The 13,685-nt window shown below is 46.6% G+C and overlaps 1 protein-coding gene across 1 annotated transcript in view; it reads right to left on the bottom strand.

Moving 5' to 3' along the window:
* Positions 1-1,067: 1,067 nt before the first annotated feature.
* Positions 1,068-13,685, bottom strand: part of LOC121294103 (protein shisa-like-2A) — a 13,031-nt gene continuing 413 nt past the window's right edge. The window contains exons 2-3 of the mRNA XM_041217670.1: positions 4,297-4,436; positions 1,068-1,951 (exon numbers count right to left, since the gene is read on the bottom strand). Coding sequence (XP_041073604.1) covers positions 1,767-1,951; positions 4,297-4,436 — 325 coding nt within the window. The 3' untranslated portion in view covers positions 1,068-1,766. The remainder of the gene's footprint in view (positions 1,952-4,296; positions 4,437-13,685) is intronic.

Below are 13,685 nucleotides of genomic sequence, written 5' to 3'. Positions count from 1 at the left end.
AGGTTATGAAGCTGAGACTGCTGTGCTAATCATTGCTTTTCCCTGTCCCTTTATTTCGCAGGATGCTATTGCAGTAGTGGCTGGACTAAACTGAGACTCAGATGCTTCATCTTCAGGTAGCTCCACTCGTACAACAGGCACAAGGTGTTGCCAGTTTTGTGTTAGAGACATTAATACACATATTGCTAATCCAGATTTCAGTCAGGAAACTAATGCGATAGATTCTTTATTAAAACTGTTTGATTGATGATTTAATCTGGTAACGCAGAGAGGCTCAGTCTTACAGAGCTTACATTTTGCTTTTGAATTTCCCCTCAGCTCAGCACAGGTCTTTCATCTAACCAGACAGATTCTTCCTAAATTAAGATTAACATGCTCGGTTTGGCGTGCAGTGATGCCAACACAAACATGCCAAGCAGACATAGCTAGATCACACTGGGACTTATTTATCAGGAATCCTATCAGCTTACCCCAGTATGTGCCAAAGTACCATCCTTCCAGCATGCGTCTGGCAGCTTAACAAACCTCCAGTCAGGTGCGATACGATGTGAATCCTGGTTGCGCCTGGTCAGTGTGATGCATGGGAGAATGCCATCAAAGTGCCGCTGCATTAAAGAACAAGGTGGCTAGCAAGAGGTCTGTTTGATCATGATTATTCCCGATACAGTTACCAAACACATGTTGAGATTCTACACATAAAACACAACAGCGTCTTAAAATAAAATACTGCTGTCCCACAGACATTTTCTTCTGATGAATTTCTTCTGTGCTTCCTAATACTATAACCTCAAGGCTATGACTGTGCCTGTGCTTATCACTGAACGACGAGCTGCGCACAGAGGCAATACTGTGTCAAATATAAACGCCAGTCCTCTCATTCCCTTTGGGAGAGCACCAGTTCAAGTGAAAAAATAATGATCTTCTTTCAGTGATGTTGGTACAGTAAGTAAGTAATTAGCTTCCGATTCAAGCACTTGCCTAATTGTACTAAGAATTGTACAGTTAATTAGTTGCAGCAGCCCAAAGGCATATAAATAAATATACAAAGTAGCCATTGTGGTTTTTTTTAATGTCTTTATTAAATGCTTTAAAAAAAAAAAGATATTACTGTTGCCAAAATCCGAATGAATGAATGAATAGAAGAGTCTCCACGTTGCTTTGGAAACAGAACCTGTGGAAATTCAATGAGAGAAATGAAACTGCTTTCAAGGACGCTTCCTCATCCCTTAGCACCCTATACAGAGCTTGCAGGCTGGCATTGGAAAAGGATGTGCTATATTACACTCTATTACAAATTTTAAATACAAAATACACACTCTTGCCATATCTAATACTGTGTATATTGTCTGTGTGTCAAATATTTTTGCAATACCACAATATGATTACTTATGCCAACACAATTGCTAAGTACCTGCCATGTAAATTTGCATGCTGTACAGCAGCTGACCTGTTATTTATTTTGCATTCTTTACATCAAGTTCAATGGGATTCACTTAATACAGAACCAAAACCCTGACAATAAAACAATAAATATATTTTAAAAAGTACTTGAATTATCAAAAGCTGGATTGCTGTGATTACCATTCCTGTGGCTCCATGAATAAGAAGCTGGATTTTTATCCCAGTATGAGACCAGTAAGGGGCGTCTTTAGAAACTGCGTAAATCTTATTTGTTTCCAGATCAAAGAGACGAAAGCGGATTGACCCTGCAGCAGTATCTTGAAATGTGAAAGTGTGATCCGCGCAGTGGAAAGCACTGGACAGTTTTAAGATGGCCCCTCTATGTTGATGGTGGTGACCGTTGCTGTGAAGCACCTCTGGAAGAGGCGGTCGTGGTCCGGTGGCTGATTGGTGCAGTCCAGCTTACGGCTCATAAACTGCTTCTGGATCCCTGTCGGCCCCCCCACCGCGTTACAGTGACTCGGCCCTTCCACAGCGTTCAGATCTACAGCTGAAATGAACCAGAGGAAAGCAAACAAAGAATGTTATAATGCTAATGAGAGGTTATTAGTCATTAAGCATGCCCGGTAATCCCTTTATTAAAAACACTGTTACAATATCCAGGAATGAGCCATTTCTGTGCACTGAGGATGGGCTTGAATTGACAGAAGCTTTTGCACTCCTGCACTGTTTGTCTAGCACTTCTGCCCTGTACTGCTGTATACTGATGCTTTATATTTTTGCATAAATTTGGTATTTTAGCTAATTCTCTTTTGCTGAAATATTTAATAGTGTTCAGTGTGCAGATCTAGTGCATGCTTATGATTTCTAAGCTGTACTACCTCAGTGTGCAGATCTGGTGCATGCCTATGATTTCTGAACTGGACTGCCTCAGTGTGCAGATCTAGTGCATGCCTATGATTTCTGAGCTGTACTACCTCAGTGTGCAGATCTAGTGCATGCCTATGATTTCTGAGCTGTACTACCTCAGTGTGCAGATCTAGTGCATGCCTATGATTTCTGAACTGTACTACCTCAGTGTGCAGATCGAGTGCATGCCTATGATTTCTGAACTGTACTACCTCAGTGTGCAGATCGAGTGCATGCCTATGATTTCTGAACTGTACTACCTCAGTGTGCAGATCGAGTGCATGCCTATGATTTCTGAACTGTACTACCTCAGTGTGCAGATCGAGTGCATGCCTATGATTTCTGAACTGTACTACCTCAGTGTGCAGATCGAGTGCATGCCTATGATTTCTGAACTGTACTACCTCAGTGTGCAGATCTAGTGCATGCCTATTCCCTCCCTGTCCCGCAAGTTGAAAATCTGTGTTTGTTATTCAGAATGGATTTGCCAGCCTGTATAATCAAGAGGATGTAGCCAATCAAATTCTATCAGCAACAGACAGGATCGACCACGCCTCCCAGACAAACATAATCAAACTCTATCAGCAACAAACACGATCGACCACGCCTCCCAGACAAACACAATCAAACTCTATCAGCAACAAACAGGATTGACCACGCCTCCCAGACAAACACAATCAAATTCTATCAGCAACAAACACGATCGACCACGTCTCCCAGACAAACACAATCAAACTCTATCAGCAACAAACACGATCGACCACGTCTCCCAGACAAACACAATCAAACTCTATCAGCAACAAACAAGATCGACCACGTCTCCCAGACAAACATAATCAAACTCTATCAGCAACAAACAGGATCGACCACGCCTCCCAGACAAACACAATCAAATTCTATCAGCAACAAACACGACTGACCACGTCTCTCAGACAAACATAATCAAACTCTATCAGCAACAAACACGATCGACCACGCCTCCCAGACAAACACAATCAAACTCTATCAGCAACAAACACGACTGACCACGTCTCCCAGACAAACACAATCAAACTCTATCAGCAACAAACACGATCGACCACGTCTCCCAGACAAACACAATCAAACTCTATCAGCAACAAACAGGATTGACCACGCCTCCCAGACAAACACAATCAAATTCTATCAGCAACAAACACGATCGACCACGTCTCCCAGACAAACACAATCAAACTCTATCAGCAACAAACAAGATCGACCACGTCTCCCAGACAAACACAATCAAACTCTATCAGCAACAAACAGGATCGCCCACGCCTCCCAGACAAACACAATTATTCCATAACTGTTCAAAGCCATTCCTGAACATGCAAGTTTAACAACACCTGCAAATGTAATACAAAAGCGGCCTGCAACTGTATATAGACTCGAACAATCATGCTGCAATTGTAAACTATGTAATAACATGTTCTATCTTTTGCAGCAAAATTAATGTCAACTACATAAGCAATAACCTAAAGTAAGGGGAATGCCATCTCTGATTGAAAAGTTTGTAAACATGAACTGAAATGGATATATGAAAAAGCATGTGCTGTGTATTATTGATATGGTCAGAAGTCAGTGAAAACATTTTGTTTAGTTCACAATGCCAGTAATGGACTGAGAGAATCATAGAAAACAGCTGTGTACAGAATGTGAAGCCATCTAAAATCTAAATCTAAAATGCGTGGAGTCTGTTACGTTGCTAGGTTGTCACTGAAACTTTACTTTGCGACACAGCCAACTGAAAGTTCCATAAGGGTGTGCATTACCATATTACCTATAATAGCAGGGACTTAAAAACTGTGGTTTATATCCTCAAGACTTGCCTCGAGACTCATTTAGATATCAATTAGATATATCCCATAAACTCAAAAGAAGAAATACTTTGCACCCAATGAGGCATGAAGATAATGTTTGTGGTGCAGCGTCCTCATTATTCCTCTGCACATTCACAGCTCTTCCTACCCGGGGTGTGCAGTGGAAGCCCATTGTCAAGTCTGCTGTGGGGCTTGGTGGAGATGAAGAGATAGCAGAGGACACACACTGTGATGATAAACGCCAGCAACACCACCGCCGCGATGGAGAGGCCGACCAGCGCCCCCACACTGTGAAGAGAGGGGGGGGGGGGGGGGGGGACGACATCATATATATATATAATAAAAAAAAAGAGAGAGAGAGAGAAATTAATCAAAGTTGATGGGGCTTCCATGCAGTGGTGTAGGCCTAAATCTGACAGTATTGGAACACCACTAAGATATAGATTTTCTTAAACTAGGCTTACAAATTATCATTTTATTATTTATATATTGAAACACATATAATAGGTAATACATTGATCTAATTTCTACAAGTATTTCCACAAAGTGTCTTTCACCATCTTGTCAGAATGCTTTACTGAGTGTCAGCGGCTTTGTGTCCACAATCGTAACACTTTTCATTGCATCAAAGGGACTACTGACTGGATCAGACAGTTGCGCGGGAAATGTGTAAGTCACGTGACTTAGAATGCCTATTATGCAACTACACCACTGCTCGACTACACCACTGCTGCCTATGAAAACAGCACAGCGTTCCAGAGCATTCCCGCTCGACTACACCACTGCTGCCTATGAAAACAGCACAGCGTTCCAGAGCATTCCCGCTCGACTACACCACTGCTGCCTATGAAAACAGCACAGCGTTCCAGAGCATTCCCGCTCGACTACACCACTGCTGCCTATGAAAACAGCACAGCGTTCCAGAGCATTCCCGCTCGACTACACCACTGCTGCCTATGAAAACAGCACAGCGTTCCAGAGCATTCCCGCTCGACTACACCACTGCTGCCTATGAAAACAGCACAGCGTTCCAGAGCATTCCCGCTCGACTACACCACTGCTGCCTATGAAAACAGCACAGCGTTCCAGAGCATTCCCGCTCGACTACACCACTGCTGCCTATGAAAACAGCACAGCGTTCCAGAGCATTCCCGCTCGACTACACCACTGCTGCCTATGAAAACAGCACAGCGTTCCAGAGCATTCCCGCTCGACTACACCACTGCTGCCTATGAAAACAGCACAGCGTTCCAGAGCATTCCCGCTCGACTACACCACTGCTGCCTATGAAAACAGCACAGCGTTCCAGAGCATTCCCGCTCGACTACACCACTGCTGCCTATGAAAACAGCACAGCGTTCCAGAGCATTCCCGCTCGACTACACCACTGCTGCCTATGAAAACAGCACAGCGTTCCAGAGCATTCCCGCTCGACTACACCACTGCTGCCTATGAAAACAGCACAGCGTTCCAGAGCATTCCCGCTCGACTACACCACTGCTGCCTATGAAAACAGCACAGCGTTCCAGAGCATTCCCGCTCGACTACACCACTGCTGCCTATGAAAACAGCACAGCGTTCCAGAGCATTCCCGCTCGACTACACCACTGCTGCCTATGAAAACAGCACAGCGTTCCAGAGCATTCCCGCTCGACTACACCACTGCTGCCTATGAAAACAGCACAGCGTTCCAGAGCATTCCCGCTCGACTACACCACTGCTGCCTATGAAAACAGCACAGCGTTCCAGAGCATTCCCGCTCGACTACACCACTGCTGCCTATGAAAACAGCACAGCGTTCCAGAGCATTCCCGCTCGACTACACCACTGCTGCCTATGAAAACAGCACAGCGTTCCAGAGCATTCCCGCTCGACTACACCACTGCTGCCTATGAAAACAGCACAGCGTTCCAGAGCATTCCCGCTCGACTACACCACTGCTGCCTATGAAAACAGCACAGCGTTCCAGAGCATTCCCGCTCGACTACACCACTGCTGCCTATGAAAACAGCACAGCGTTCCAGAGCATTCCCGCTCGACTACACCACTGCTGCCTATGAAAACAGCACAGCGTTCCAGAGCATTCCCGCTCGACTACACCACTGCTGCCTATGAAAACAGCACAGCGTTCCAGAGCATTCCCGCTCGACTACACCACTGCTGCCTATGAAAACAGCACAGCGTTCCAGAGCATTCCCGCTCGACTACACCACTGCTGCCTATGAAAACAGCACAGCGTTCCAGAGCATTCCCGCTCGACTACACCACTGCTGCCTATGAAAACAGCACAGCGTTCCAGAGCATTCCCGCTCGACTACACCACTGCTGCCTATGAAAACAGCACAGCGTTCCAGAGCATTCCCGCTCGACTACACCACTGCTGCCTATGAAAACAGCACAGCGTTCCAGAGCATTCCCGCTCGACTACACCACTGCTGCCTATGAAAACAGCACAGCGTTCCAGAGCATTCCCGCTCGACTACACCACTGCTGCCTATGAAAACAGCACAGCGTTCCAGAGCATTCCCGCTCGACTACACCACTGCTGCCTATGAAAACAGCACAGCGTTCCAGAGCATTCCCGCTCGACTACACCACTGCTGCCTATGAAAACAGCACAGCGTTCCAGAGCATTCCCGCTCGACTACACCACTGCTGCCTATGAAAACAGCACAGCGTTCCAGAGCATTCCCGCTCGACTACACCACTGCTGCCTATGAAAACAGCACAGCGTTCCAGAGCATTCCCGCTCGACTACACCACTGCTGCCTATGAAAACAGCACAGCGTTCCAGAGCATTCCCGCTCGACTACACCACTGCTGCCTATGAAAACAGCACAGCGTTCCAGAGCATTCCCGCTCGACTACACCACTGCTGCCTATGAAAACAGCACAGCGTTCCAGAGCATTCCCGCTCGACTACACCACTGCTGCCTATGAAAACAGCACAGCGTTCCAGAGCATTCCCGCTCGACTACACCACTGCTGCCTATGAAAACAGCACAGCGTTCCAGAGCATTCCCGCTCGACTACACCACTGCTGCCTATGAAAACAGCACAGCGTTCCAGAGCATTCCCGCTCGACTACACCACTGCTGCCTATGAAAACAGCACAGCGTTCCAGAGCATTCCCGCTCGACTACACCACTGCTGCCTATGAAAACAGCACAGCGTTCCAGAGCATTCCCGCTCGACTACACCACTGCTGCCTATGAAAACAGCACAGCGTTCCAGAGCATTCCCGCTCGACTACACCACTGCTGCCTATGAAAACAGCACAGCGTTCCAGAGCATTCCCGCTCGACTACACCACTGCTGCCTATGAAAACAGCACAGCGTTCCAGAGCATTCCCGCTCGACTACACCACTGCTGCCTATGAAAACAGCACAGCGTTCCAGAGCATTCCCGCTCGACTACACCACTGCTGCCTATGAAAACAGCACAGCGTTCCAGAGCTCCCGCTCGACTACACCACTGCTGCCTATGAAAACAGCACAGCGTTCCAGAGCATTCCCGCTCGACTACACCACTGCTGCCTATGAAAACAGCACAGCGTTCCAGAGCATTCCCGCTCGACTACACCACTGCTGCCTATGAAAACAGCACAGCGTTCCAGAGCATTCCCGCTCGACTACACCACTGCTGCCTATGAAAACAGCACAGCGTTCCAGAGCATTCCCGCTCGACTACACCACTGCTGCCTATGAAAACAGCACAGCGTTCCAGAGCATTCCCGCTCGACTACACCACTGCTGCCTATGAAAACAGCACAGCGTTCCAGAGCATTCCCGCTCGACTACACCACTGCTGCCTATGAAAACAGCACAGCGTTCCAGAGCATTCCCGCTCGACTACACCACTGCTGCCTATGAAAACAGCACAGCGTTCCAGAGCATTCCCGCTCGACTACACCACTGCTGCCTATGAAAACAGCACAGCGTTCCAGAGCATTCCCGCTCGACTACACCACTGCTGCCTATGAAAACAGCACAGCGTTCCAGAGCATTCCCGCTCGACTACACCACTGCTGCCTATGAAAACAGCACAGCGTTCCAGAGCATTCCCGCTCGACTACACCACTGCTGCCTATGAAAACAGCACAGCGTTCCAGAGCATTCCCGCTCGACTACACCACTGCTGCCTATGAAAACAGCACAGCGTTCCAGAGCATTCCCGCTCGACTACACCACTGCTGCCTATGAAAACAGCACAGCGTTCCAGAGCATTCCCGCTCGACTACACCACTGCTGCCTATGAAAACAGCACAGCGTTCCAGAGCATTCCCGCTCGACTACACCACTGCTGCCTATGAAAACAGCACAGCGTTCCAGAGCATTCCCGCTCGACTACACCACTGCTGCCTATGAAAACAGCACAGCGTTCCAGAGCATTCCCGCTCGACTACACCACTGCTGCCTATGAAAACAGCACAGCGTTCCAGAGCATTCCCGCTCGACTACACCACTGCTGCCTATGAAAACAGCACAGCGTTCCAGAGCATTCCCGCTCGACTACACCACTGCTGCCTATGAAAACAGCACAGCGTTCCAGAGCATTCCCGCTCGACTACACCACTGCTGCCTATGAAAACAGCACAGCGTTCCAGAGCATTCCCGCTCGACTACACCACTGCTGCCTATGAAAACAGCACAGCGTTCCAGAGCATTCCCGCTCGACTACACCACTGCTGCCTATGAAAACAGCACAGCGTTCCAGAGCATTCCCGCTCGACTACACCACTGCTGCCTATGAAAACAGCACAGCGTTCCAGAGCATTCCCGCTCGACTACACCACTGCTGCCTATGAAAACAGCACAGCGTTCCAGAGCATTCCCGCTCGACTACACCACTGCTGCCTATGAAAACAGCACAACGTTCCAGAGCATTCCCGCTCGACTACACCACTGCTGCCTATGAAAACAGCACAGCGTTCCAGAGCATTCCCGCTCGACTACACCACTGCTGCCTATGAAAACAGCACAGCGTTCCAGAGCATTCCCGCTCGACTACACCACTGCTGCCTATGAAAACAGCACAGCGTTCCGGAGCATTCCCGCTCGACTACACCACTGCTTCCTTGGCTGTAAATGGTAGATACTGCTATTATTTTTGAAAGGATTCTGTTTTTAAGCCATGGAAAATGAGGACATATACTCCTCTTAGTATGGATCAGAAGGACTAGCAGGACACTGGGAAGCAGGACGTGCTTTCCACTGGAATGATCATTGTGTTCTGTCCATTCAACGAAGCAAACAAAGCAGGCGTTAGACAGAGCCTGAGCTGTCTTGTATTCTTCACCTTTCTAAGTTATACAGAGTAGTGATCATTTAGTTTTCCCTGAGCTGTTAAAACGCCCCCTCCTCCTTCAACTAATTGCCTGTTGCTAGTTTTCCAAGTATACTGTTTTGGTTTGTATGCCGATGATTAACGTGAACATCAAGTAGAGGGGAAAATAATTGCCTATTTCATACCTTATAAATAAATACCTGCTTATCTTCCACACAAAAAAATAAATGAAGATCATACTTATGAAATACTATTAAAAAGAAGTTTTTAGAACTATTTTGCTTGTTAACGGGCAGTGTTGTATGATGCGCTGCTGTTACGGATTCTGTCCCCCTCCCTCTTGTCGGTGAGATGAGATAAGGTTGAAAGCTCTAAAGGCATGAATACAGAAGAGCCTGTCTCTTTTGCATAGTGATTAAGACGCTTGCTTGCAGTGACCGGGGTCGCCAGTTCACATCCAGCCTCTGCCCTGTTACACACACAGGATGATGTCTATACCCAAAATAAAATCCCTGGCCCAGGACAAAAACCTGAACTGAAAGAGCCCATCCCTGGCCCAGGACAAAAACCTGAACTGAAAGAGCCCATCCCTGGCCCAGGACAAAAACCTGAACTGAAAGAGCCCATCCCTGGCCCAGGACAAAAACCTGAACTGAAAGAGCCCATCCCTGGCCCAGGACAAAAACCTGAACTGAAAGAGCCCATCCCTGGCCCAGGACAAAAACCTGAACTGAAAGAGCCCATCCCTGGCCCAGGACAAAAACCTGAACTGAAAGAGCCCATCCCTGGCCCAGGACAAAAAACCTGAACTGAAAGAGCCCATCCCTGGCCCAGGACAAAAACCTGAACTGAAAGAGCCCATCCCTGGCCCAGGACAAAAACCTGAACTGAAAGAGCCCATCCCTGGCCCAGGACAAAAACCTGAACTGAAAGAGCCCATCCCTGGCCCAGGACAAAAAACTGAACTGAAAGAGCCCATCCCTGGCCCAGGACAAAAACCTGAACTGAAAGAGCCCATCCCTGGCCCAGGACAAAAACCTGAACTGAAAGAGCCCATCCCTGGCCCAGGACAAAAACCTGAACTGAAAGAGCCCATCCCTGGCCCAGGACAAAAACCTGAACTGAAAGAGCCCATCCCTGGTCCAGGACAAAAACCTGAACTGAAAGAGCCCATCCCTGGCCCAGGACAAAAACCTGAACTGAAAGAGCCCATCCCTGGCCCAGGACAAAAACCTGCGACCGCACAGCTTTCTTACAAAACAAATCCTTGGTGCACTGAATTTAAGATCCTGTATAATTAAATCCAGTTAATGTTTCAAAGGCTAAGGTTAACTATTATAAACCTCACACACTCTCAGCCCATAAGGTAAACAGCATCGATCCACATGGCTCCCCCTAGTGGACAGGGTGAGTTTGCCAGGTAGTGTATGAGTGTCTGGCCCTAATTACAGATATGAATTACATATGTTATTACATATATAGTAATATGCACATTTTTAGATAATCTAATACAAACAATAGGGACTCGTGTAAAAATGTTAGTGCACTTTGTGCTTTAATTAGGCATCTTAAACAACTTCTAAAAAGTACCATACATTCGATGTGTTCCTTTTCGCTTATTTTAAATTAATTGCACTAATTTGCCTATTTTGACATTTTTCCAAGCTTTTCAGTTCCAGTGGTTTGATTTCATATGCATAACCAATCAAAAGTACAGAAGCAATGGGGTGTTCTAATACATGTGCACACTGCTGAACTACAGAAGCAATGGGGTGCTCTAATACATGTGCACACTGCTGAACTACAGAAGCAATGGGGTGCTCTAATACATGTGCACACTGCTGAACTACAGAAGCAATGGGGTGTTCTAATACATGTGCACACTGCTGAACTACAGAAGCAATGGGGTGTTGTAATACATGTGCACACTGCTGAACTACAGAAGCAATGGGGTGTTCTAATACATGTGCACACTGCTGAACTACAGAAGCAATGGGGTGCTCTAATACATGTGCACACTGCTGAACTACAGAAGCAATGGGGTGCTCTAATACATGTGCACACTGCTGAACTACAGAAGCAATGGGGTGCTCTAATACATGTGCACACTGCTGAACTACAGAAGCAATGGGGTGCTCTAATACATGTGCACACTGCTGAACTACAGAAGCAATGGGGTGCTCTAATACATGTGCACACTGCTGAACTACAGAAGCAATGGGGTGCTCTAATACATGTGCACACTGCTGAACTACAGAAGCAATGGGGTGCTCTAATACATGTGCACACTGCTGAACTACAGAAGCAATGGGGTGCTCTAATACATGTGCACACTGCTGAACTACAGAAGCAATGGGGTGCTCTAATACATGTGCACACTGCTGAACTACAGAAGCAATGGGGTGCTCTAATACATGTGCACACTGCTGAACTACAGAAGCAATGGGGTGCTCTAATACATGTGCACACTGCTGAACTACAGAAGCAATGGGGTGCTCTAATACATGTGCACACTGCTGAACTACAGAAGCAATGGGGTGCTCTAATACATGTGCACACTGCTGAACTACAGAAGCAATGGGGTGCTCTAATACATGTGCACACTGCTGAACTACAGAAGCAATGGGGTGCTCTAATACATGTGCACACTGCTGAACTACAGAAGCAATGGGGTGCTCTAATACATGTGCACACTGCTGAACTACAGAAGCAATGGGGTGCTCTAATACATGTGCACACTGCTGAACTACAGAAGCAATGGGGTGCTCTAATACATGTGCACACTGCTGAACTACAGAAGCAATGGGGTGCTCTAATACATGTGCACACTGCTGAACTACAGAAGCAATGGGGTGCTCTAATACATGTGCACACTGCTGAACTACAGAAGCAATGGGGTGCTCTAATACATGTGCACACTGCTGAACTACAGAAGCAATGGGGTGCTCTAATACATGTGCACACTGCTGAACTACAGAAGCAATGGGGTGCTCTAATACATGTGCACACTGCTGAACTACAGAAGCAATGGGGTGCTCTAATACATGTGCACACTGCTGAACTACAGAAGCAATGGGGTGCTCTAATACATGTGCACACTGCTGAACTACAGAAGCAATGGGGTGCTCTAATACATGTGCACACTGCTGAACTACAGAAGCAATGGGGTGTTCTAATACATGTGCACACTGCTGAACTACAGAAGCAATGGGGTGTTCTAATACATGTGCACACTGCTGAACTACAGAAGCAATGGGGTGCTCTAATACATGTGCACACTGCTGAACTACAGAAGCAATGGGGTGTTCTAATACATGTGCACACTGCTGAACTACAGAAGCAATGGGGTGTCTAATACATGTGCACACTGCTGAACTACAGAAGCAATGGGGTGCTCTAATACATGTGCACACTGCTGAACTACAGAAGCAATGGGGTGTTCTAATACATGTGCACACTGCCGTATTTACTAAATGAGCTCACTATTACAGTTTTACTGCACATATTTTGGAAGCCAACATTTAAAAAAGAATAACAACAACAGAAGGTATGCTAAATAAATGAACATTATTTTTTAGAACAGTTTTGGGATACCCCCAATGCATGAGTGGCGGGCATCGCAAGGTTTAGCTAGTTTCTGGGTTAGAGTAATGAGTAAGTAGCGGGGTTCTGAAAAACACAGCGCTACACGTCACGTGTTGCTACAAGTGTTTAAACAACGTGCCTCTAACCTTTCTTTTCATTGTTAACATCCTGACAACTTTTTACACGTCTAACTTTAAAGTCTGTTTCAAAGCCCTTTTCAAAAGGCTGCTCTAAGTCATTGCTATTGTAAGGATTACTACCCTCATTGTCAAACAGGTAACACAGCGGTAACGATCGACGATGTGGTACGGAACAGAAAAGCCAGAGAGCACAGACAAGCAGGCTAAACCCGAGGCAACACTACAAGTTTAATCAAGATAAAAGACAACAATGCATAGAGTAGTATTGGTTTTGGCGAAGTAGGGGCACGATCTTTGGACCAAGTTGGTTATCTGCATGTCTGAAAGCATGTCTAAATAGAAGGCATGTCTTTATATGCAGCCCTGCCCACATTTCTGAGTTTATCTGATTTGTCATTCAGGGCAGGTGTTCTAAGCGTTATTCACAAATGCATTGCTATCTCTTTAATAATTCTAATACCGAACAGCATCCCCGCCTTTTACTTCAAATTCAGTTCTCATAAAGCAGGGAACAATAAAAAGCAC

This window comes from Polyodon spathula, chromosome 18, assembly GCF_017654505.1.
Source record: "Polyodon spathula isolate WHYD16114869_AA chromosome 18, ASM1765450v1, whole genome shotgun sequence".
NCBI lineage: Eukaryota > Metazoa > Chordata > Actinopteri > Acipenseriformes > Polyodontidae > Polyodon > Polyodon spathula.
The sequence above is the reverse complement of the archived record's forward strand: the minus strand, read 5'-3'. Positions and strand labels throughout refer to the sequence as shown.